The 25,952-nt window shown below is 42.2% G+C and overlaps 1 protein-coding gene across 3 annotated transcripts in view; it reads left to right on the forward strand.

Moving 5' to 3' along the window:
- The window catches only part of dcaf8 (DDB1 and CUL4 associated factor 8), a 30,425-nt gene extending 15,798 nt beyond the window's left edge, over positions 1–14,627 (forward strand). For all 3 annotated transcript variants that reach the window (XM_041896540.2, XM_041896538.2, XM_041896541.2), the window contains 11 exons: positions 6,767–6,856; positions 7,053–7,681; positions 7,852–7,992; positions 10,319–10,413; positions 10,584–10,694; positions 10,826–10,956; positions 11,081–11,188; positions 11,580–11,710; positions 11,998–12,117; positions 12,247–12,363; positions 12,561–14,627. In XM_041896540.2, coding sequence (XP_041752474.2) covers positions 6,767–6,856; positions 7,053–7,681; positions 7,852–7,992; positions 10,319–10,413; positions 10,584–10,694; positions 10,826–10,956; positions 11,081–11,188; positions 11,580–11,710; positions 11,998–12,117; positions 12,247–12,363; positions 12,561–12,668 — 1,781 coding nt within the window. In that variant the 3' untranslated portion in view covers positions 12,669–14,627. The remainder of the gene's footprint in view (positions 1–6,766; positions 6,857–7,052; positions 7,682–7,851; positions 7,993–10,318; positions 10,414–10,583; positions 10,695–10,825; positions 10,957–11,080; positions 11,189–11,579; positions 11,711–11,997; positions 12,118–12,246; positions 12,364–12,560) is intronic.
- The last annotated feature ends 11,325 nt before the right edge of the window (positions 14,628–25,952 follow it).

Here is a 25,952-nt window from a genome sequence, read left to right on the forward strand (position 1 = left end):
AATCTATTGAAAAAATAATTAATTTGCCCAAGTTTATTATGAGACATGAACAGAATGCATCAGTAATTTGCATTTCCTGCAACTTCCTGAAGAGGCAACGAGAATGCCCCTGTGTATGTGTGTGCAGTGCACACTTTTTGTAGCCATTAGCCTTGATGCTAATGAAAACAGTCTTCTGGTAGATGGAAAGGCTTTCCCAAAAACACTCTGTTAAATGTTAACTACAAAGTAGCCTTTGCTTACCTGGCAGCATGAGATCATGATTATTTTCATCAATCCAGTGGGTATTTGTTTTGCAAGCTCTACTATCACATGTGCTCTACAGAAACACAGCTAAACAACAGCTTCTTGCTAGATGTGCACTTGGATTTTTCCCAGAACTCAAAAGTGGTCTCCTGATGTGGTTTAAGCATAGTTGTGAACATCCAATTTAGTTGTTTTTCTATTAACGTGTGATTTTAAGAATGAAAACCTGTAAAAACTCAGAAAACTGGAGAAAACTGAATTTGGGAAAGAACAAAATGGAATAAGGCAAAAAATGTAGGCTATGTAAAATCAGAAAGATATAATACTTAAGACTGATTAGGGCTGACCCCAATTAATCATCTAGAATTTTATATTTGAGATTCTTCAAAGTAGCCACCCTTTGCCTTGATGACAGCTTTGCACACTCTTGTCATTCTCTCAACCAGCTTCATGAGGTAGTCATCTGGAATGCTTTTCCAACAGTCTTATGCTGAGCACTTGTTGTCTGCTTTTCCTTCACTCTGCGGTCCAACTCATCCCAAACCATCTCAATTGGGTTGAGGTTGGGTGATTGTGGAGGCCAGGTCATCTGATGCAGCACTCCATCACTCTCCTTCTTGGTCAAATAGCCCTTACACAGCCTGGAGATGTGTTTTGGGTCATTGTCCTGTTGAAAAACAAATGATAGTCCCACTAAGCACAAACCAGATGGGATGGCGTATCGCTGCAGAATGCTGTGGTAGCCATGCTGGTTAAGTGTGCCTTGAATTCTAAATAAATCACTGACAGTGTCACCAGAAACGCACCCCCACACCATCACACCTCCTCCTCCATGCTTTACGGTGGGAACTACACATGCGGAGATAATCCGTTCACCCTCAGCGCGTCTCACAAAGACACGGCGGTTGGAACCAAAAATCTCCAATTTGGACTCCAGACCAAAGGACAAATTTCAATCGGTCTAATGTCCATTGCTCGTGTTTCTTGTGAAAAACAAGTTTTGGTTTATTTCATTCAATTTAGTCATTGTCTTTTGTTTGGAGCGCTCCTGTCAATGTTGAGTAAGGACACGCACGCATAGAAGTGGGCCTATAGGCTACCGGAAAAATCTTTCCAGCTCTCTCCCTTTCGATAACCACTCAGCGTGAAAGCGAAAAATGTCATGCTTTGATCCAGTGGAAACTTCGTAAAATAGGCCTACCTGATTACTTCTTATCAGTGCTTGACTTGGACTGAAATAGGTTCCAGTACTCATTTTGGGTGCTGGTGCTGTTTATATTTAGGTGCAGGAGCTCCACAATACTTTTGAGCTAATATTCTATAAGAGGAACAGGAGCTCAAGCAGTAGAAATTTGAGGTGCCGGTACCAAGCATTTTATACAATGTTGCAAGCTCGCTAGCACAAACTTCGGGGCTGGACCCAACTTAATAGTTTATACAATGTTGCAGACAGGCCATGTGTAGCCAATGTGATTTATAGGATATTTATTTTTATCAGGATATTTTCTACATGCAGGCTGCAATGTTTTTATTTGTTGGCTTTATGTAGGCTATTTTTACATAGTTGGCAATGGCAATAGAAGTAACTTTTTAGGTTTGTATCATTTTCATTTAGATTTGGATATAATTTTGATTAATCACATGACAATGATTTTGAGATATGAAGACGTTATTATAAATTAAATTAAACTGTTTGACGAAAATGTGCATATGAAAACCATAACTGCCGCGCAGCTCGATAGAAATGGTAAGATAAATTGGCATTCAACATGAGAAAGCTTGCAGACTCCTCGTGTAGCCTATTACAGGCAACTTCAGGAGAGTAATGGCAGAATCTGCGAAAGCCAGCAGGAGCGGGTGGAGAATAGTTGGGTCAGGTAAAGTTTATTTTCTTCTAGTTATCTAAATCTCTGGTGCCCTCATGAGGCATTTGTCTTATTTCATCAAACCGTAAGCTTTAAGCATCAGATAAGCTCAATGCGTATAGTTGATTTTATTAAAACACATAGGGTGTGTCTATATATGGAAAATTATGTTTAAGAATTTCGACAAATCGATTGGTCTAAAGAACAGACTTACGGTTGACCAATATTTTGTTTTAGTTGGGAAAGCCCTAAGACTGATATAACCCTTATCTTTTCAATTGAACCATTCATTTATCTTTCAAGATAATATGGCTATTTACTTCATTTTTCTGTTTTAATTAAATACATAATTTGAAGAACAAACATTGTAGCAATTCATATCGTACAATAAAACGGTAAATAAGACTTTTAAGGTCCAATGCAGCCGTTTTTATATCAATATGAAATCATATCTGGGTAACAATTAAGTACCTTACTGGTCAAATGGAAACAAAAATAGCTTCTTTGCAAAGAGAAATTTCAAAGAGCAAGAATTTTGCTAGGACTGTCTGGGAGTGGTCTGAGTGGGGAGGGGAAAACTGAAAACGGTCTGTTATTGGCAGAGAGGTTTGGAACTCTATCTTATTGATCTATTAATGAATTAACCGCCTGGTGATGTTACCAGTCAGGCCAAAACATCATCCCGCCAAAACAGGGTTAAATTTCAGGCGGTCTTTTCAAACGGCTCTTACACTAAAAGGGCATTATCATTATTTTCACAATTTCACAGTATTATTCCAACCTCATAGTGTGGAAATGTTTATAAACACAGGAAAATTACGTGTTTGACTGCACTGGGCCTTTAATCTAAATAGAAGACAGGTTTAATGTTCCTTTTGTCTTAGGTTTATGCCACAATAAACTAAATTGAAAGAGAACTAGATTTAGTCTTTCCACAATAAATACAATTGAAAGGGTAGATTCGTTTTTCTGACTAGATTACTAATCTACCACCTTCCACCCACAGTGATTGATTGACCGGTCTAAAACCCTACCAACTGTAAATATAACTTGAAGAGAAGATAGGTTTAATGTTTTAAAAAGTTATCTTACTTAGAAAATAGTCCTGATCATACAGTGGGGGAAAAAAGTATTTAGTCAGCCACCAATTGTGCAAGTTCTCCCACTTAAAAAGATGAGAGAGGCCTGCAATTTTCATTATAGGTACACGTCAACTATGACAGACAAAATGAGAGAGAAAAAATCCAGAAAATCACATTGTAGGATTTTTAATGAATTTATTTGCAAATTATGGTGGAAAATAAGTATTTGGTCAATAACAAAAGTTTCTCAATACTTTGTTATATACCCTTTGTTGGCAATGAAACAGGTCAAACGTTTTCTGTAAGTCTTCACAAGGTTTTCACACACTGTTGCTGGTTTTTGGCCTATTCCTCCATGCAGATCTCCTCTAGAGCAGTGATGTTTTGGGGCTGTCGCTGGGCAACACAGACTTTCAACTCCCTCGAAAGATGTTCTATGGGGTTGAGATCTGGAGACTGGCTAGGCCACTCCAGGACCTTGAAATGCTTCTTACGAAGCCACTCCTTCGTTGCCCGGGCGGTGTGTTTGGGATCATTGTCATGCTTAAAGACCCAGCCACGTTTCATCTTCAATGCCCTTGCTGATGGAAGGAGGTTTTCACTCAAAATCTCACGATACATGGCCCCATTCATTCTTTCCTTTACACGGATCAGTCGTCCTGGTCCCTTTGCAGAAAAACAGCCCCAAAGCATGATGTTTCCACCCCCATGCTTCACAGTAGGTATGGTGTTCTTTGGATGCAACTCAGCATTCTTTGTCCTCCAAACACGACGAGTTGAGTTTTTACCAAAAAGTTATATTTTGGTTTCATCTGACCATATGACATTCTCCCAATCCTCTTCTGGATCATCCAAATGCACTAGCAAACTTCAGACGGGCCTGGACATGTACTGGCTTAAGCAGGGGGACACGTCTAGCACTGCAGGATTTGAGTCCCTGACGGCGTAGTGTGTTACTGATGGTAGGCTTTGTTACTTTGGTTCCAGCTCTCTGCAGGTCATTCACTAGGTCCCCCCGTGTGGTTCTGGGATTTTTGCTCACCGTTCTTGTGATCATTTTGACCACACGGGGTGAGATCTTGCGTGGAGCCCCAGATCGAGGGAGATTATCAGTGGTCTTGTATGTCTTCCATTTCCTAATAATTGCTCCCACAGTTGATTTCTTCAAACCAAGCTGCTTACCTATTGCAGATTCAGTCTTCCCAGCCTGGTGCAGGTCTACAATTTTGTTTCTGGTGTCCTTTGACAGCTCTTTGGTCTTGGCCATAGTGGAGTTTGGAGTGTGACTGTTTGAGGTTGTGGACAGGTGTCTTTTATACTGATAACAAGTTCAAACAGGTGCCATTAATACAGGTAACGAGTGGAGGACAGAGGAGCCTCTTAAAGAAGAAGTTACAGGTCTGTGAGAGCCAGAAATCTTGCTTGTTTGTAGGTGACCAAATACTTATTTTCCACCATAATTTGCAAATAAATTCATTAAAAATCCTACAATGTGATTTTCTGGAGAAAAGAATTCCTAATTTTGTCTGTCATAGTTGACGTGTACCTATGATGAAAATTATAGGCCTCTCTCATCTTTTTAAGTGGGAGAACTTGCACAATTGGTGGCTGACTAAATACTTTTTTCCCCCACTGTATATACTGAACAAAAAATATAAACGCAACATGTAAAGGGTTGGCCCCATGTTTCATGAGCTGAAATAAAAGATCCCAGAAATGTCTCTCTAATTTTGTGCACAAGTTTGTTTACATCCCTGTAAGTGAGCTTTTCTCCTTTGCCAAGATAATCCATCCACCTGACAGGTGTAGCATAACAAGAAGCTGATTAAACAGCATGATCATTACACAGGTGTGCCTTGTGCTGAGGACAATAAAAGGCCACAGTTTTGCAGTTTCACACAACACAATGCGACAGATGTCTCATGATTTGAGAGAGCGCGCAATTGACATGCTGACTGCAGGAATGTCCACCAGAGCTGTTGCCAGAGAATTGAATGTTCATTTCTCTACCATAAGCCACCTCCAACATCGTTTTAGAGAATTTCGCAGTACGTCCAACCGGCCTCACAACCGCAGACCATGTGTAACCACGCCAGTTCAGGACCTCCACATCCGGCTTCTTCACCTGCGCTTTGTGAGACCAGCCACACAGACAGCTGATGAAACTGAGGAGTATTTCTGTCTGTAATAAAGCCCTTTTATGGGGGAAAAACCCATTCTGATTGGCTGGGCCTGGCTCCCCAGTGGGTGGGCCTATGCCCTCCCAGGCACACCCGTAGCTGCGCTCCTGCCCAGTCATGTGAAATCCATTGATTTAGGGCATAATGAATTCATTTCAAGTGACTGATTTCCTTATATGAACTGTTACTCAGTAAAATCATTGAAATTGTTGCATGTTGCATTTATATTTTTGTTCAGTATAGGCCTAGACGGTATCCAAAACAATTAACACACTGAATTCATTTTAATTGCAAGTCATGTCTTTCTACTCAATACCACAATTTGGGATGTAGAGTTGTTAAAGTATTCAATAATTTAGCTGTGTATTTCAGATGGAATCAAGGCATTATAATGTACCAGAGGCCACCAAAATAAAGCTTGTTCTGCAATTTATTTTGTGGGGGCATGCCCCCTGGACCACTGAGCCAGAGTATGTGAGCAGAGTTTGAATTGTTGGAAATCCCACTCATCTTTGTGCACCGCTCCGGCGCTCAACGTCCTTTCCCGCTTCGCAAAAAATCGCTCAGCGCTCACAGAAAAATAAATGCAGCTCCAAATTGGCTCCATTCATTTTTTGTTTCAAAATATAATTAACAAACACCTCATCTACTTTTGTGACTATGTAACATTTGGTTTTGAAGTAGGCTATCGTAAGAAGCTTCAACATTTCAATAACATGTCGTAGACTATTAAACAAGGACCTACCTGATGATATGCAGCTGCTGTGTTAAAAAACAAATAGCTTTTTCTCTAATCAGATACTTCAGTTGTAACTGGCTCTGTTGCGATTCCATTTTACAGTTGATAGACAACTTTGTAACTTCTAAACTTAGACTCTTTTTATTTATACAATATATAAAAATCTAAATGTCTCCGGTGCTGCTGCATGGGCTGATTTGTTGTTTTGCTATCAATTACACAGGCTGTGTGACCTATTTCATATCAACATCTCTGCGCATTGTGGTGGGGTAGGCTAAATAAATACAACAGAATAGGCCTAATTAAAAGAACAGTGATGAAGGAAATGAAAAATGCTGTGCAGAGCATGCGCAGAGTTCGTGGCTGAGCAGTACCGGAGCGAAAGAGAAGGCAGACGCTCCCCCCCAAAATTAAATCCGCTCCAGCCAAATTACGCACGCTCCGCTCCTCGCTCCACTCCGCTCACATCCTCTGGCCCGAGCCCGGAATTCCCTTGCTGGCTACTTTTTCTATTTGGCTGGCTACTCCATGTACTGCTTTTGGCCGACTGGAAATACAAACTCTGTAGTTGAACTTCTAGTGAGTCACACCACCAGAACCTGCTATGTAAAACTAATGTGAATGTGTGGGCATCTCTGAACGTTTGTTTTTCAGGTGGGTCTGAGGAGCCAGATCCAGGAGAGGACCAGCGAGGGGAGGGAGATGCTTCCACAGCCACAGAGGGACACTCTGGCTCTCAAGCAGGTAGTAGAAGAGGACTATAGCAAATAGCTGTCATAGTTCAACATCTATCCACAACATAGGACACCATAACTTCAACTTTGACATTATACACTCAATATTTGTTTTACAATGGATAAGTTTCCTCCACACTTCTTGACAGTAACTATTTTTACTCAGTGTGTGACAACTTGCTCTCTTGTCCTCATGCTTCCCTTAGCTCCCAAAGAGGCAGGAGACGGGGCTAAGGACAAGCCAATGCCAGATGCAGAGGGTGTGAGGGTGCCTGGAGAGGAGGAGGAGGACACAGACAGCATGGATGGCAGTGGCCTCTACTCCCTGACCGAGGAAGGGGAGCGAGAGAGCGAGGGAGGTAGAAGAGAGAGAGTGAATGAGAGAGATGCAGGAAAGTGGCCCGCCAGAAAGAGGAACCGCCCGAGTGGTGGCACCGCCCACCACTCCTCCAGCTCTGATGAGGATGATGAGGAAGAGGAGGAAGATCAAGAGGAGGAAGAGGACGAGCAGGCCATGGACGCGTGGCTGGGGGCGGAGCTGCGTGACCTCAGCGGGCCGTCATGGCGGGCGGTGCCCTCCCTGAAGTCGAGGGAGATTGGCCGGGGCTCGCACCAGTTTGTGAGGCGTGTGTGTGGTGCACGAGGCTTGGTCCAGAGGCTGGAGCTCCAGGGGCGCCTGGAGAGACACACTGGCTGTGTGAACACCCTGCACTTCAACCCCTCAGGCACACGCCTGGCCTCCGGCAGCGATGACCTGCGGGTGGTAGTGTGGGACTGGGCACGTCGCCGTGCTGAGCTGGAGTTTGACAGCGGGCATAAGAGCAACGTCTTTCAGGTTAGGGGAGAGGAGAATCAGGCTAGGATGGGATTGTAGAAACGAGGGGAAGATTTCTGATGTTGTTGACAGACAACCATTAGCAAGCCATTGTAAAATTAGAAAGGTAAGCTAGAAATGTGGTAGGGGACTTTTAAGAGATGTTGAAATGTACCTTTCTTCCTCCCCAGGCAAAGTTCCTGCCACACAGTGGCGACTCCACCATGGCCATGTGTGCCCGGGACGGTCAGATCAGAGTGGCTGAGCTCTCTGCCACTCAGCGCTGCAAGAGCACCAAGAGAGTGGCTCAGCATAAAGGGGCAGCACACAAGGTATGGAGACCATGTGTATACCTCAGGAGTGTGGTTGTATTCGTGATAATGAGTTTCAACATTTGCCCAAGAAGCCAGACTTTGGCTGCGGCTAAAATGACACCCTATTCTCAATATATTACATAACTTTTGACCAGAACCATACACGGCATTTGTCCTACCACTTTTAAAGGGGGGAGATCCAACTCTTTGAAATAATTATAGGCCAATCTCAAAGCTGTCACCCCTGGCAAAAATACTTGAAACCCTTGTTAGTGAACAGCTAAAATAGTTTTTATATACTAACTCTATTTTATCAATGTATCAATCAGGCTTCAGGAAAAAGCATAGCACAATTACAGCAGCCATGAAGGTTTTAAAATATATCACTGAAGTCCTTGACAAAAAACGGCACTGTCTCACTTTTTATTGATCTCTCTAAGGCTTTTGATACAGTTGATCATGCTATACTGAGGCAGAGATTGTCGAGTGTAGGTCTTTCGGAGCATGCAGTTGCATGGTTTGCTACCTGTCTGTCTGATAGAACTCAGTGCACTCAATTTGATGGGCTCATGTCTGTTAAATTGTCTGTCTGTAATGGTGTGCCCCAGGGCTCTGAACTTGGTCCCCTCTTATTCACTATTTATATAAATAATTTAGACAAAAATTTGCTAAATGCACAACTTCACTTTTATGCTGATGTTACTGTTATTTATTGTTGTGCCTCATCTCTCACAAAAGCTTTCCAGAACTTGCAAACTGCTTTTTATACTGTTAAACATACCTCGTGTCAATTGAAGCTTATCCTCAATGCTGACAAAACTAAACTAATGGTGTTTTCTAAAGCAAGAAATAGACCACTGAACCTATTACTACCTTTCAGGGCAATGAGATTGAGGTTGTAACCTCATATAAATATCTTGGAATTGTAATTGATGACAGCCTTTTAAATAGCATATTCAACAACTTACAAAAAAATTGAAGCTGAAGTTGGGATTTTATTTTAGGAATAAGGCCTGTTTTTCTTTTGAAGCCAGAAGGAGGCTAGTATCAGCTACATTTATGCCTATACTAGACTATGGAGATATTTTATATATGAATGCTTCCGCTCAGTGTTTGAGATCAGTAGACACCCTTTATCATGGAGCATTGAGATTTATTTTAAACTGCAAAACCCTTACGCACCATTGCACTTTATATACCAGGGTTGGCTGGCCTTCTCTAGTCACTCGTAGGCTCAGTCACTGGTATACTTTTATTTACAAAGCCATTTTGGGTTTACTACCATTTTATCTAGGCATTTTTATTCTTCAGAAATGTGGTGGGTACTTCCTAACTGTTCCAAATGTCCGAACTGAATTTCGTAAAAGGGCTTTTATGTACTCTGCGCCATCGGCTTGGAACGCCTTACAACATACTTTTAAACTGGAAGAACCTGTCCCAATTGGTGTTTTTAAATCATTGATGACGGATTTTGGGGCAGATTCCTTGACCTGTCAATGTTTTTAAATTGCTATTTTATGATTTTGTTATGCTCCTGTAATTTCTATGGATGTTTACTAGATTACTTGTAGTTTTTCATGTTGTCTGTCCGTAATTGTGTAATGACTTGGTGCTGCCTATCTCAATGAGCCTTTCCTGGTTAAATAAAAGTTAAATAAAATGTTAAAAATAAAACATTAAGAACACCTTCCTAATATTGAGTTGTGCCCCCCCTGCCTTTTGCCCTCAGAACAGCCTCAATTCGTCTGGGCATGGACTCTAAAGGTGTCGAAAGCGTTCCACAGGGATGCTGGCTTATTATGTTGACTCCAATACTTCCCACAGTTGTGTCAAGTTGGCTGATTGTCCTTCGGGTGGTGGACCATTCTTGATATACACGGGAAACTGTTGAGTGTGAAAAACCCAGCAGCGTTGTAGTTCTTGACACAAACCGGTGCGCCTGGCACCTACTACCATACCCCGTTCAAAGGCACTTAAATCTTTTGTCTTGCCCATTTACCCTCTGAATGGCACACATACACAATCAATTTCTCAATTGTCTCAAGGCTTAAAAATCCTTTAACCTGTCTTCTCCCTTCATCTACACTGATTGAAGTGGCTTTAACAAGTGACATCAATAAGGGATCATAGCTTTCACCTGGATTCACCTGGTCAGTCTATGTCATGGAAAGAGCAGGTATTCTTAATGTTTTGTACACTCAGTGTATGTCAGCTTTGGTAGGGCACAATGTGGAGAACTGGTTGTCATTTGAGATGCAGTAGTTCTAAGCCTTTTTAAGCTGAGACCTGAGATGATTTAAGTGTGTTGTTTGTGTTTGTTTTTGTGTGTGTGTGTGTTTGTCAGCTGGCCCTGGAGCCAGACTCTCCCTGCTCCTTCCTGTCGGCTGGGGAGGACGCCATAGTGTTTGGCATCGACCTGCGCCTCGACCGGCCTGCCAAGTGAGTGATAACGCCATTACTGCAAGATCGCCTGGACGTTACTGTACTAAAGCCATTCGTTTTCCCTGTCCATGTGACCAGACCAGGAAAAACTCCAGGCCCAATGTATAACATAACAGCCGTTTAACCCTTTTCCCACTATTTGTTTTGCTCTTTTCCTTTTCTCCCAGTAAACTGGTGGTGGTGAAGGAGGGGGATAAGAAAGTGGGGTTGTACACCATATTTGTGAACCCTGTCAACACACACCACTTTGCTGTGGGTGGGAGAGATCAGTATGTCAGGTGAGACTCAAATCCCTTTTATAGGTCTATCGTAATCGTAAAGCAGAGGAAGTGCAAAGTGCATTCTCTTGGATTCTGCATGTTCTTACTATGTTCTCTCTCTTACCTCTCCTCACCTTCAAAATTTTTAGGATCTATGACCAGAGGAAGATTAATGAGAATGAAAATAATGGCGTACTGAAGAAGTTCTGTCCATCTCACCTGGTGTCCAGCGAGTCCAAAACTAACATTACCTGCTTAGTGTACAGTCATGATGGCACAGGTAAAACACATGACTCAAAAACACGTTTATTCAGAAGTCTGACGTCCTCTAGCTGTTGCTGTTATGACTGTCCTCATGTCTGTTCTCCCCATCAGTGACCATGTCTCTCTGTCTGTCTGTTCAGAGCTCCTGACTAGTTACAACGATGAGGACATCTACTTGTTTGACTCCAGCCACAGTGACGGTGCAGACTACCGCAGGAGATACAAGGGCCATCGCAACAACGCTACAGGTACTGGGGAAGAAAGGGGAAGGAATGATTATGAACTAGTCAATTATAAGTCAAGAAAACAGCAACACATACACAGGATAGGTGCAGTGAAATGTATTATCTTTACAGGTCAGCCATTGTAGTACGGCGCCCCTGGAGCAAATTAGATTTAAGTGCCTCCCTCTAGGGCACATTGACAGATTTTTCACCTTGTCGGCTCAGGTATTCGCACCAGCGACCTTTCGCTTACTGGCCCAACGCTCTAACCGCTAGGCCACCTGCCGCCCTACCTAAGTAACATGAACACTAGCGTATTACCATGTTATAACTTGGAATTCCAGTGTAATAAGCTGCCACTCTCCCTGTCTCTCTTTCCCTCTTCTCCCTCCCTCTCTATTTCTCAATTTCACAGTGAAGGGGGTGAACTTCTATGGCCCTAGCAGTGAGTTTGTGGTCAGTGGCAGCGACTGTGGACACATCTACCTGTGGGACAAGGTCTCCGCTCGCATTGTCCAGTTCATGGAGGGAGACAGAGGTGGAGTGGTGAGAGAGGGAGGGAGGGAGGGAGGGATGGAGGGTGGGAAGATGTATGTTGTAAAGTGGTTATCCCACTGGCTATAAGGTGAATGCACCAATTTGTAAGTCGCTCTGGATAAGAGCGTCTGCTAAATGACGTAAATGTAAATAGAAAGGGCCTCGGCGCTTTGAGGAAATTGGCGAGCGCAAGCAATAGTCTCAAACAAAATTGTACAGTATCAGTTTCAAAGTTTCATGCTCACTTATTAATCTCAATCTGTCACGTCACGCTTTATCTCATCCTCTGTTCCCAGGTCAACTGCCTGGAGCCCCACCCTCACCTCCCAGGTCTGGCCACCAGTGGTCTGGATCATGACGTTAAACTGTGGGCCCCCACTGCCGAGAATCCCACAGGGCTCAAGGGCCTCAAAGACGTACGGTTCATACCATTATATCCACACAAACCACAACATATCACCAATATCCCAAACATTCCACAACATATAGGCTTGGATACTGCATACCAAACTGTGAATTTTGATGTGACTGTTGTGGTTGTTCAGGTGATGAAGAAGAACAAGCATGAGCGTGACGAGGACAGTGTTCGCCATGGAGACCAGTACGACACACAGCTCCTGTGGTTCCTCATGAGGCACATGAGAAACAGACGGCCCCAGAGGGTGAGTGGAACACCATAACCCACCCTCCATGTGTCATCTCTATTCCAGTAATCAAATCAGTGCACTCCAATCTCTCTCTCTCTCTCTCTCTCTCTCTCTCTCTCTCTCTCTCCAGTAGTAGTTAGTGACAATTGTGTTGAGGTTGAACATTCTCTTTTTTCTTTCTCTCCCTCTCTCTCCCCCTTTTTTTTTTCCAGACACGTCGCGAGGGTGCAGAGGGAGACACTGATGAATCGTGGAGCTCTCCAGATTCCTCTGATGAAGAGGATGGAGGGCCAGACCACGTCCAGTGCATGTCCTCCTGAGCCAAGGAGACATGCAAGAGTACACACACACACACACACACTCTTTATTGCCCTAGCATTGATGCACATAGGCAGGCACTATCGACACACTGGCACACACATGAACACTGAGAGACCATGAAGTAACAGTAAAGGTATTCACATACACACACACAGCATATACACACACACACACACACACAGGCAGACATATAAGTACATACACACAGCTGAGGGGTAGGGAGGGTGACTAGTATACACCAAGACACAAAATCTCACTTCTAATCCGACAGGGAGTGAATTGTAGACAGTTTTGCTCATACAGTCTGCTGATACAAATAGTCTCAACCCTGATTTTGATCTAAACTGTGTTAGAGGGAGGCTGATGAGTGCTCACATCCCTAGACAACCACTTGGACTCGTACACCCATACATATGCTCTGCCAAGCCCCTGAGAACATAAGCACTTCAACATCATACACATTTCACAATCCGCTGTACATCATCTGCAGAGCACACATTACCCCACTCTCCTTAACAACCTCTCTCCCCCATACTTTTCTGTTGGTGATGGCAGAAATGGAGTGATGGGAAATACACCTTCCAACCTCTGATCATCCCCCAATTCACTCCATAGATTTCAAACCAGAGCCCCTTACACGTTCTACACCCTCTTCTTCTCTAAGTTAGCCTCAGAACATCAGCAGTTAGCCTCAGAACATCAGCACGTGGCCAATCAGTTTAGCCCCCCATAGTGCACTTTAATCAGGGATGTATGGCGTGAGTTTCTTAGACAAAGTGTGCGTTTGGCGGCCAACCATGCAATATGAACACCTCAGTGACGTAAAGGTGTGCTCGTGTAAAAGGAGAGACATTTGACTCTAGTTGTTTCGTTTGGGATTTGCACTTAGCAGGAGTGTCTAAAACAGCTCCAGCTGGAGCGAGGAGAAAGAAAGAATCCCTCTGCTTCCACCAATTTAACCTCACCCATCCTCCTCCTCCTTTACACTCCTCCTGGAGGAGCACCCTGACCTCAGCCCCTCCCTCCCTAAGCCATCCTCTCTTCCTCTGAGAGTACATTTCGCTGAGACGGTGAGCTGGAGGGCTACTGAGGAACACCTGGATGGTCTCATTGCGTAATGCATACAGTAAATACATCCAAAAGGTTTCTCACTTTTCTGTTTGAGAAACCCTGATGATAAGGCCCTAAGCCTCGGGTCCTGCTACCTACATCCATGGCTCATGCCAGCTGTCGGGCCTCTGCCAGAGATCAGACTCCATAAAGAAGGAACGGGGTTTGATCAGGCTCTGGAGATCAGATGTAGAAACTGCTGTTTGGCTCTCTTTTTGACCTGTGTGGGCTTTCAGAAGCCATTCTTCTCTGTATCTGGGCCCATCTGCCCAGTCAGGCCTCTGGGTCTGTGTTATAGCATTCAGGCCAGGGGGACAGAAGAAGGGAGGATCGATCTGCTTGCCAGTTGTTGTTGTTTTTTTGTGTGTGAGAGCGATAAAGTCCAGCTTTTTCTCATTTTGTATGAGAATTATAGAAGTTAGATCAATTGATATGTACATATATATATATATATTAAAACTGTAAAGAAATCATCTTTAGCAAATAATGTTTGACTTAAGAAAAAAATTGTCTAAATATTTGATTGGTATTGATGCAGAGGTTTATATTATATATGAGGACAAAGTACTTTTAAAATGAAGAGACAAAGATGACGTCATTTTTTTTTGTAAATGACCTCCCCAATTGTTACATTATCCTATATCGGCAGGATTCAGTTGAACATGAATTAAGTTTGGTTCCTTTTCATTTTCAATGTTTAATTTTCTCCCTTCAAGATCTTGACCTATTTTTCTTTGTTCACATCGTTTAAGCTTTTGATCAATGATTTATTCCACTGCTGCCTAATATTGTGTTCTACTGGTGCAGTTGGAAACATGTACCTTTTGTGCAATAAACAGAAGACCGTGTCCCTTGTGTTATTTTGACATTGGTTGTTTTAACTGTTTCAGGCATCAGAGGGGTATTCCAGAAAGCTGGATTAGTGAGTTTGCGAGATCTGTCAAACCAGAATTTGAGCAATCTCAGAATTTCTGGTTCCAGAAAGAGAGCTTGATGTATAGCCTGATCAGAAACCATAGCAACAAATGCGCTGAAGCAAACCTGCTACCTACTAGGTTAACTTGATCTTAGCCTGGCCTGGTGAATAAAGACGGGTCTCTCCGCCAATCAGATTATTGTCCGTCACTATGAACTGTCCTTGTCCGTCACTATGAACTGTCCCTTTGCGGAAAATCCAATTGACATTGGAGCCTGCATTGTTCGCACTGCATTACAAAGGGAATGAGTTATTGCACCTCGAATAGATCCTTTAGATCAGTGGTTCCCAACCAGGGTTACTAGGACCCCTGTGTGTACTTGAAAAGACTCATGAGACCATAGGTTGGGAACCACCGCTTTAGATCATTCAGAAGATTTTCTTTCGGAACGTTATAGTTTTTCCGCACGATCAATCATATCTTGCCAACATACTCAACCCGTAGCAATGTTACCGAATGCGGTTTCGCTTTCACTGCTATACAAACTGTATTGCTTAGCGATTTTTTTGCCACTGGAAGTTTCCTGTACTCCTGTACAATGTGGGCGATGCGGAACAATTTGGCAAGGCAACTGTGTGTAGAGCCGTAAGAAGAGTCTGCTTCGCATTGAAGAGATGTTTTAATGTCTTTGTTGAATTCCTTGGTCATCAAGCTGTCCAAATAATCAAGGAGGACTTTTACAGAATTGCAGGTCCAGTAGGCTGCGGTCAGTTGACTGCCAGCGATGCTTTGCTAATCTCAAATTGATAAGACTAGGCAACATGATAAAAATGATAAATAGCCAAATTCATCCCGTAGATTCCAAACGTCATTGGTTCTATAGATGGGACATATCCTAATTCAAAGACCAAATGAAAGAGACTACGTGAATAGAACATCTTTTCACAGCATAAACAGGTAGCTATTGAATACTGTAGCCTACATCTTCACCAAACCTAATCATTTTCAGAAACAGTCATTAAACTCAATGATCTTCCTTACTTATTTTGTCAGATCTGTGACTCCCACAGGGTTACAACTGAACATAGCACACATTGTTTCCCGTGTTGTCATGAAATTCGAATTCAACAAATTATTATTCATCCTACATAGGCTATGGAATGGGCGGGCCTACCATTGCAACTGTGACAGGCTACTACAACTTACATACAGTATTAGGCCATAGCCTTGACATGTAATATCACCAGTGTTGCAATGAAAGTGCTCTATAAAGTGAAAGCATTATTACTAATCTGCCATGTGTGTAAGCTTGGCCTATTAGATATTGAATTTGTGCTACTTCACTTATGCATTTACTCTGTCTGCAATTGTATGCCAGGCTCCCTCTGGCTTTTGCGGCAGGGGATGTATTACTTTTTTGGTTAAATATGTGAACATATTTATTGTATGTTACAATTGTTTCTTGTTCTGGGGTATGCCTTTTGACTCCATATCTATCATCTACCTTTTTGAATGTTGCATGCAATCTGAGATTCGCTTAGCCTAATTACTTAAACGAGAAGCAGCCATTCTGGAACCAAGAAATTCCGGACTCCCTTATCTGGTTAAGAAAAGCCAAATATGTTCAGGGAATCCTGAATTTGTTAAACCATCTTTCTGGAATACCCCCCAGGTTGAGCTTACTCTTTTAAAGCAAGTTTAACACAGAAGTTCCCGTTTGACCCACACATTGGTCAAAAGTTTTGTCTAAAATGTACTAGAATAGAAGTCTTCAGCAGCCAGATTCAAAAACACTTTTTTATTCCAACAACTAGAGAGGAAGAAAATAATTTGGAGAGAAAAAGTAGAGAAAAATACACCAACAAATCATTACATTTGACATGGTTGTATAGTGGCTTTTGTCTAAACTTGTCCGAGGTCTGGGGGACAGAACAAAAATGGATATCCCAGGTGGTCTGTGTGTCCTTTAGCCATCTTCTGTTGTTTATTGAGCGGTCGAGGAGTTTGCTAATGCATAAAATGATCTGGCTACTAGGCTAGAGACTACCCACATAATAGCTCCAACATACAACTCCACACACATTATTGAAAACCACTTGCTCTTTTTTTATCAGCAAGATAAAGACATGAATGAAGACAAGAATTCAATCAATCAAATGTATTTCATAAAGCCCTTTTTACATCAGCAGTTGTCACAGTGGTTGCAGGTTCACCTGCCTCATCTGAAGCCGCTTCTTTTAGGGTGCTGCTATAGGCCACCAAGATAAATGTATTTTCTTGGTGACCTGAACATTGACTGGTTATCATCTAGTTGTCCTCTCAAGAGGAAGCTTTTTACTGTGACTAATGCCTGTAACATAACCCAGGTTATCACTCAACCAACTAGTTTATACCATAGTGTTTGGATCTGTGACACATCCACTTGTATTGATCGTATCTTCACCAATGACGCAGAGCTTTGCTCCAAAGCAATATCAGCTCCCATTGGCTGTAGTAGTGACCCTAACATTGTGGCAAAAACAAGGAAAGCCAAAGTACCAAAGGCAGGGCCTAAATAATTTAAATGAGATCATACAAAATCTTTTCTCAGGACTCTTTTGTTGAAGATGTAAAAACATTTATATTGGTCTGATGTGTATAAGGAGGAGGATCCATATTTGTACAATTATTCTTGCCAGTTGTTGACAAACATGCACCTGTTAAGAAACTAACTGTGAGAACTGTTAGAGCCCCCTGGATCAATGATAAATTGAACAATTGTATAGTTCAAAGAATTTATGCAAAAGAAGTGGCCAACATGTCAGGCTGCTCAGCTGATTGGTTGACACATTGTAAATTGAGAAAATGTGTGGCTAAACATAACAAAGAAAATAAGAAATTATGTTACCAAAACAAGATAAATGGCATAAAAAACAAGGGGAAAAGACCTTAGAATATCTTAAATTATATTATGGGCAGAAAACCCAATTAATCTCCATCGTTCATTGAAGTCGATGGGTAATTCTTAACAAAACCTTTTGATATAGCCAATCATTTCAATGACTATTTCACCAGTAAAGTGGACAAACTGAGAAGTGAAATGACAATATTGAACAGTTAACCATCATATTTGTGTATTAAAAATCGAATAATGAAAGAGAAGGATTGCCGTTTTGAATTTGGTCAAGTTTGTGTGGAAGAGGTGGAAAAATGGTTGTTATCCATCAATAATAATAAGCCACCAGGTATAGACAACCTAGATATGAAACAATTGAGAATGGTAGCAGACTGATGATTGGCTAAAATAAATGGATAATAAGATGATAGCTGTATTGTTAGATTTCAGTGTAGCCTTTGATGTTATTGATCATAATTTGTTATTGAAACCATCACATGGTTGGAGAGTTTTATTTTATTTTTATTTTATTTCACCTTTATTTAACCAGGTAAGCCAGTTGAGAACAAGTTCTCATTTACAACTGTAACCTGGCCAAGATAAAGCATAGCAGTGCGATAAAAACAACAACACAGAGTTACATATGGGGTAAAACAAAACAAAGTCAAAAATACAACAGAAAATATATATACAGTGTGTGCAAATGTAGCAAGTTATGGAGGTAAGGCAATAAATAGGCTATAGTGCAAAATAATTACAATTAGTATTAACACTGGAATGATAGATGTGCAAGAGATGATGTGCAAATAGAGATACTGGGGTGCAAATGAGCAAAATAAATAACAATATAGGGATGAGGTAGTTGGGTGGGCTAATTTCAGATGGGCTGTGTACAGGTGCAGTGATCGGTAAGGTGCTCTGACAACTGATGCTTAAAGTTAGTGAGGGAGATAAGAGTCTCCAGCTTCAGAGATTTTTGCAATTTGTTCCAGTCATTGGCAGCAGAGAACTGGAAGGAATGGCGGCCAAAGGAGGTGTTGGCTTTGGGATGACCAGTGAGATATACCTGCTGGAGCGCATACTACGGGTGGGTGTTGCTATGGTGACCAATGAGCTAAGATAAGGCGGGGATTTGCCTAGCAGGGATTTATAGATGGCCTGGAGCCAGTGGGTTTGGCGACGAATATGTAGTGAGGACCAGCCAACAAGAGCGTACGGGTAGTATATGGGGCTTTGGAGACAAAACGGATGGCACTGTGATAGACTACATCCAATTTGCTGAGTAGAGTGTTGGAGGCTATTTTGTAAATGACATCGCCGAAGTCAAGGATCGGTAGGATAGTCAGTTTTACGAGGGCATGTTTGGCAGCATGAGTGAAGGAGGCTTTGTTGCGAAATAGGAAGCCGATTCTAGATTTAACTTTGGATTGGAGATTCTTAATGTGAGTCTGGAAGGAGAGAGAGAGTTACTTAACCAATAGAACTCAGAGTATTCTTCAATGGAAACTTCTCTAACATCAGATATGTACAGTGCGGTATCCCTCAGTGCAGTTGCCTTGGGCTGTTACTCTATTTGTACAAATTATTTGCCACTTGTCTTACAAGAAGCTAAAATGACTATATATGCTGCTGATTGCACACTATACACATAAGCACCTACAGACAGTGAGCTCACTGAGACTCTTAGCAAGGAGTTACAGTCAGTGTCAGAATGGGTAATTAACAATAAACAGGTCTTAAATACATCTAAAACCAAAAGCATTGTATTTGGTTCAAAGCATTCTCTTAGACATTAACCTCAACTGGAGTTGTGCATAAAGGGTGTGACCATTGAACAAGTTGAAGAAACGTAACTCCTAGGAGTAACATTGGATGGACAGTTATCATGGTCAAGTCATATTGACAAAGTTGTTGTGAAGATGGGGAGAGGTATGTCTGTTATAAAAATATGTTATGTGTTTTTGGCACCAAGATCAAATGTACTAGTTGTCTTGTCGCATCTTGATTACTGTCCGGTAACATGGTCAGGTGCAACAAAGAAAGACCTAGCAAAGCTGCAGCTGGATCAAAGCAAAGCAGCTCGCCTTGCCCTTAACTGCACACACAGAACTAACATCCACAACATGCATGATAGTCTTTTATGGTTGAGGGTTTAGGAGAAATTGACTACTTCTCTTCTTTAAAAAAGAATGTGTGTGTTGAAAATGCCTAACCACTTGTATCATCTATTTGCATACACTTCAAACAGACATACAGTGCATTTGGAAAGTATTCAGACCCCTTGACTTTCTCCACATTTTGTTACATTACAGACTTACTCTAAAACTGATTACATTTTTGTTTTTCCCCTAATCAATCTACACAAAATACACTGTAATGACAAAGCAAAAACAGGTTTTTAGAAATGTTTGCACAAGTATTCAGACCATTTACTCAGTACTTTGTTGAAGCACCTTTGGCAGCGATTACAGCCTCAACTCTTCTTGGGTTTGACGCTACAAGCTTGGCACACCTGTATTTGGGGAGTTTCTCCCATTCTTCTCTGCAGATCCTCTCAAGCGCTGTCAGGTTGGATGGGGAACATCGCTGCACAGCTATTTTCAGGTCTCTCCAGAGATGTTCGATCGGGTTCAAGTCCGGACTCTGGCTGGGCCACTCAAGGACATTCAGAGACTTGCCCAGAAGCCACTCCTGTGTTGTCTTGGCTGTGTGCTTAAGGTCGTTGTCCTGTTGAAAGGTGAACCTTCACCCCAGTCTGAGGTCTTGAGCGCTCTGGAGCAGGTTTTCCTGACTAGTCTCCCAGTCCCTGCCGCTGAAAAACATCCCCACAGCATGATGCTGCCACCACCATGCTTCACCGTAGGGAAGGTTTCCTCCAGACGTGACGCTTGGCATGCAGGCCAAAGAGTTCAATTTTGATCTCATCAGACCAGAGAATCTTGTTTCTCGTGGTCTGAAAGTCCTTTAGATGCCTTTTGGCAAACTCCAAGCGGGCTGTCATGTGCCTTTTACTAAGGAGTGGCTTCCATCTGGCCACTCTACCATAAAGGCCTGATTGGTGGAGTGCTGCGGAGATGGTTGTCCTTCTGGAAGGTTGTCGCATCTCCACAGAGGAACTCTGGAGCTCTGTCAGAGTGACCATCGGGTTCTTGGTCACCTCCCTGACCAAGGCCCTTCTCCCCCAATTGCTCAGTTTGGCCAGGCGACCAGCTCTAGAAAGAGTCTTGGTGGTTCCAAACTTCTTCCATTTAAGAATGATGGAGGCCACTGTGTTCTTGGGGACCTTCAATGCTGCAGACATTTTTTGGTACCCTTCCCCAGATCTGTGCCTCGACACAATCCTGTCTCGGAGCTCTACGGACAATTACTTTGACTGTGGGACATTATATAGACAGGTGTGTGCCTTTCCAAATCATGTCCAATCAATTGAATTAACCACAGGTGGACTCCAATCAAGTTGTAGAAACATATCAAGGATGATCAATGGAAACAGGATGCACCTGAGCTCAATTTCAAGTCTCAAAGCACAGGGTCTGAATACTTATGTAAATAAGGTATTTCTGTTTTTGTTTTTTTTATCATTTTGCAAAAATGTCTAAAAACCTGTTTTCGCTTTGTCGTTATGTGGTATAATGTGTGTAGATTGCTGAGGAAATTGTTTTACTTAATCAATTTTAGAATAAGGCCGTAACGTAACAAAATAAGGAAAAAGTCAAGGGGTCTGAATACTTTTTGAATATACTGTACATACCCCAACATACACGCCACTATGGCTTTCTTCACGGTACCCACACCAAAAACCGACTTAATGCATTGCTCAGTTACAGTTGAAGTCGGAAGTTTACATACACCTTAGCCAAATACATTTAAACTCAGTTTTTCACAATTCCTGACATTTAATCCTAGTAAAAATTCCCTGTCTTAGGTCAGTTAGGATCACCACTTTATTTTAAGAATGTTACATGTCAGAATAATAGTAGAGAGAATGATTTATTTCAGCTTTTATTTCATTCCTCACATTCCCAGTGGGTCAGATGTTTACATACACTCAATTAGTATTTGGTAGCATTGTCTTTAAATAGTTTAACTTGGGTGAAACGTTTAGGGTAGCCTTCCACAAGCTTCCACAATAAGTTGGGTGAATTTTGGCCCATTCCTGCTGACAGAGCTGGTGTAACTGAGTCAGGTTTGTAGGCCTCCTTGCTCGCACACGCTTTTTCAGTTCTGCCCACACATTTTCTATAGGATTGAGGTCAGGGCTTTGTGATGGCCACTCCAATACCTTGACTTTGTTGTCCTTAAGCCATTTTGCCACAACTTTGGAAGTATGCTTGGGGTCATTGTCCATTTGGAAGACCCATTTGCAACCAAGCTTTAACTTCCTGACTGATGTCTTGAGATGTTGCTTCAATATATCCACATCATTTTCCTTCCTCATGATGCTATCTATTTTGTGAAGTGCACCAGTCACTCCTGCAGCAAAGCACCCCCACAGCATGATGCTGCCACCCCCGTGTTTCACAGTTGGGATGGTGTTCTTCGGCTTGCAAGCTACCCATTATTTCCTCCAAACATAACGATGGTCATTATGGCCAAACAGTTATATTTTTGTTTCATCAGACCAGAGGACATTTCTCCAAAAAGTATGATCTTTGTCCCCATGTGCAGTTGCAAACCGTAGTCTGGCTTTTTTATGGCGGTTTTGGAGCAGATGCTTCTTCCTTGATGAGCGGCCTTTCAGGTTATGTCGATATAGGACACATTTTACTGTGGATATAGATACTTTTATACCTGTTTTCTCCAGCATCTTCACACGGTCCTTTGCTGTTGTTCTGGGATTGATTTGCACTTTTCGCACCAAAGTACGTTCATCTCTAGGAGACAGAACGTGTCTCCTTCCTGAGCGGTATGACGGCTGCGTAGTCCCATGGTGTTTATACTTGCGTACTATTGTTTGTACAGATGAACGTGGTACCTTCAGGCGTTTGGAAATTGCTCCCAAGGATGAACCAGACTTGAGGAGGTCTACATTTATTTTTCTGAGGTCTTGGCTGATTTCTTTTAATTTTCCCATGATGTCAAGCAAAGAGGCACTGAGTTTGAAGGTAGGCCTCGAAATACATCCACAGGTACACCTCCAATTGACTCAAATTATGTCAATTAGCCTATCAGAAGCTTCTAAAGCCATGACATCATTTTCTGGAATTTTCCAAGCTGTTTAAAGGCACAGTCAACTTAGTGTATGTAAACTTCTGACCCACTGGAATTGTGATACAGTGAATTATAAGTGAAATAATCTGTCTGTAAACAATTGTTGGAAAAATTACTTGTGTTATGCACAAAGTAGATGTCCTAACCAACTTGCCAAAACTATAGTTTGTTACCAAGACATTTGTGGAGTGGTTGAAAAACGAGTTTTAATGACTGCAACCTAAGTGTATGTAAACTTCCGACTTCAACTGTACGTATATACAGTGGGGAGAACAAGTATTTGATACACTGCCGATTTTGCAGGTTTTCCTACTTACAAAGCATGTAGAGGTCTGTAATTTTTGTCATAGGTACACCTCAACTGTGAGAGACCGAATCTAAAGCAAAAATCCAGAAAATCACATGGTATGATTTTTAAGTAATTAATTTGCATTTTATTGCATGACATAAGTATTTGATCACCTACCAACCAGTAAGAATTCCGGCTCTCACAGACCTGTTAGTTTTTCTTTAAGAAGCCCTCCTGTTCTCCACTCATTACCTGTATTAACTGCACCTGTCTGAACTCGTTACCTGTATAAAAGACACCTGTCCACACACTCAATCAAACAGACTCCAACCTCTCCACAATGGCCAAGACCAGAGAGCTGTGTAAGGACATCAGGGATATAATTGTAGACCTGCACAAGGCTGGGATGGGCTACAGGACAATAGGCAAGCAGCTTGGTGAGAAGGCAACAACTGTTGAAACAATTATTAGAAAATGGAAGAAGTTCAAGATGACGGTCAATCACCCACGGTCTGGGGCTCCATGCAAGATCTCACCTCGTGGGGCATCAATGATCATGAGGAAGGTGAGGGATCAGCCCAGAACTACACGGCAGGACCTGGTCAATGACCTGAAGAGAGCTGGGACCACAGTCTCAAAGAAAACCATTAGTAACACATTACGCCGTCATGGATTAAAATCCTGCAGCCTATGCAAGGTCCCCCTGCTCAAGCCAGCGCATGTCCAGGCCCGTCTGAAGTTTGCCAATGACCATCTGGATGATCCAGAGGAGGAATGGGAGAAGGTCATGTGGTCTGATGAGACAAAAATAGAGCTTTTTGGTCTAAACTCCACTCGCCGTGTTTGGAGGAAGAAGAAGGATGAGTACAACCCCAAGAACACCATCCCAACCGTGAAGCATGGAGGTGGAAACATCATTCTTTGGGGATGCTTTTCTGCAAAGGGGACAGGACGACTGCACCGTATTGAGGGGAGGATGGATGGGGCCATGTATCACGAGATCTTGGCCAACAACCTCCTTCCCTCAATAAGAGCATTGAAGATGGGTCGTGGCTGGGTCTTCCAGCATGACAACGACCCAAAAACACACAGCCAGGACAACTAAGGAGTGGCTCCGTAAGAAGCATCTCAAGGTCCTGGAGTGGCCTAGCCAGTCTCCAGACCTGAACCCAATCGAAAATCTTTGGAGGGAGCTGAAAGTCCGTATTGCCCAGCGACAGCCCCGAAACCTGAAGGATCTGGAGAAGGTCTGTATGGAGGAGTGGGCCAAAATCCCTGCTGCAGTGTGTGCAAACCTGGTCAAGACCTACAGGAAACATATGATCTCTGTAATTGCAAACAAAGGTTTCTGTACCAAATATTAAGTTCTGCTTTTCTGATGTATCAAATACTTATGTCATGCAATAAAATGCAAATTAATTACTTAAAAATCATACAATGTGATTTTCTGGATTTTTGTTTTAGATTCCGTCTCTCACAGTTGAAGTGTACCTATGATAAAAGTGCCAGACCTCTACATGCTTTGTAAGTAGGAAAACCTGCAAAATCGGCAGTGTATCAAATACTTGTTCTCCCCACTGTATTTGTTTAAAGTATGTGTAATGTGGTGTTGACACTGGGAGGCTGCTCTCTGATCCCATGTACCACCTCCTGTCATAGTGCAAGGCACTTAACCCCTCACAAAGTAGAATACCTGTTAGGCAACTGTATAAAACACGTGGTCAACTGGGGAGCTACTGGGTGTGCAGGCTTTTGATCAAGCCCTGCTCAAACACATCAGAGCCAGTTTATCAAGGTCCGTTTGAGCAACTAATTTCTAAAATGTGGTTTGTTAGAGGGGGACTGGAATAAAAGCCTGCACACCCATTAGCTCTCCTGGAGGATGGTTGACCACCCTTGATATATAACATTGCAACATTACAAACAAATAAGTTATGCTTTTTGAAATAATTCACTAATTTAATATATCAAAGATCAAATAGCTATGGTAGGCTACAAATCTTTTTATTCAGCTGAAGCAAGCCCACACATTTTAAGGAAATGTATATTTTCTAGTTTAGTGATTTATTTTAGCTACCTTAGAAGTGTTTACTTTGCAGGCTGAGAAGCATCTATTGAGTTGCAATGTCCCATACATTGGATGCCCAAATCAACTGGAAGTATCTATAAAACAAGTTGAAGCCACATAATCCAAAAGAAAGGCTACATGTAAGTCTAACCCACTGGAATTGTGATACAGTGAATTATAACTGAAATAATCTGTCTGTAAACAATTCTTGGAAAAATGACTTGTGTCATGCACAAAGTAGATTTCCTAACCGACTTGCCAAAACTATAGTTTGTTAACAAGAAATGTGTGGAGTGGTTGAAAAATGACTTTTAATGACTCCAACCTAAGTGTATGTAAACTTCTGACTATTTCAAGGCCTACCTTCAAACTCAGTGCCTCTTTGCTTGACATCATGGGAAAATTTAAAGAAATCAGCCAAGACCTCCGAAAAATAATTGTAGACCTCCACAAGTCTGGTTCATCCTTGGGAGCAATTTCCAAACGCCTGAAGCTACCACGTTCATCTGTACAAACAATAGTCCGCAAGTATAAACACCATGGGACCACGCAGCTGTCATACCGCTCAGGAAGGAGACGCGTTCTGTCTCCTAGAGATGAACGTACTTTGGTGCAAAAAGTGCAAATCAATACCAGAACAACAACAAAGGACCTTGTGAAGATGCTGGAGGAAACGGGTACAAAAATATCTATATCCACAGTAAAACGTGTCCTATATCGACATAACCTGAAAGGCTGCTCAGCAAGGAAGAAGCCACTGCTCCAAAACCGCCATACAAAAGCCAGAATACTGGTTGCAACTGCACATAGGGA

This window comes from Coregonus clupeaformis, chromosome 14, assembly GCF_020615455.1.
Source record: "Coregonus clupeaformis isolate EN_2021a chromosome 14, ASM2061545v1, whole genome shotgun sequence".
NCBI classification, from domain to species: domain Eukaryota; kingdom Metazoa; phylum Chordata; class Actinopteri; order Salmoniformes; family Salmonidae; genus Coregonus; species Coregonus clupeaformis.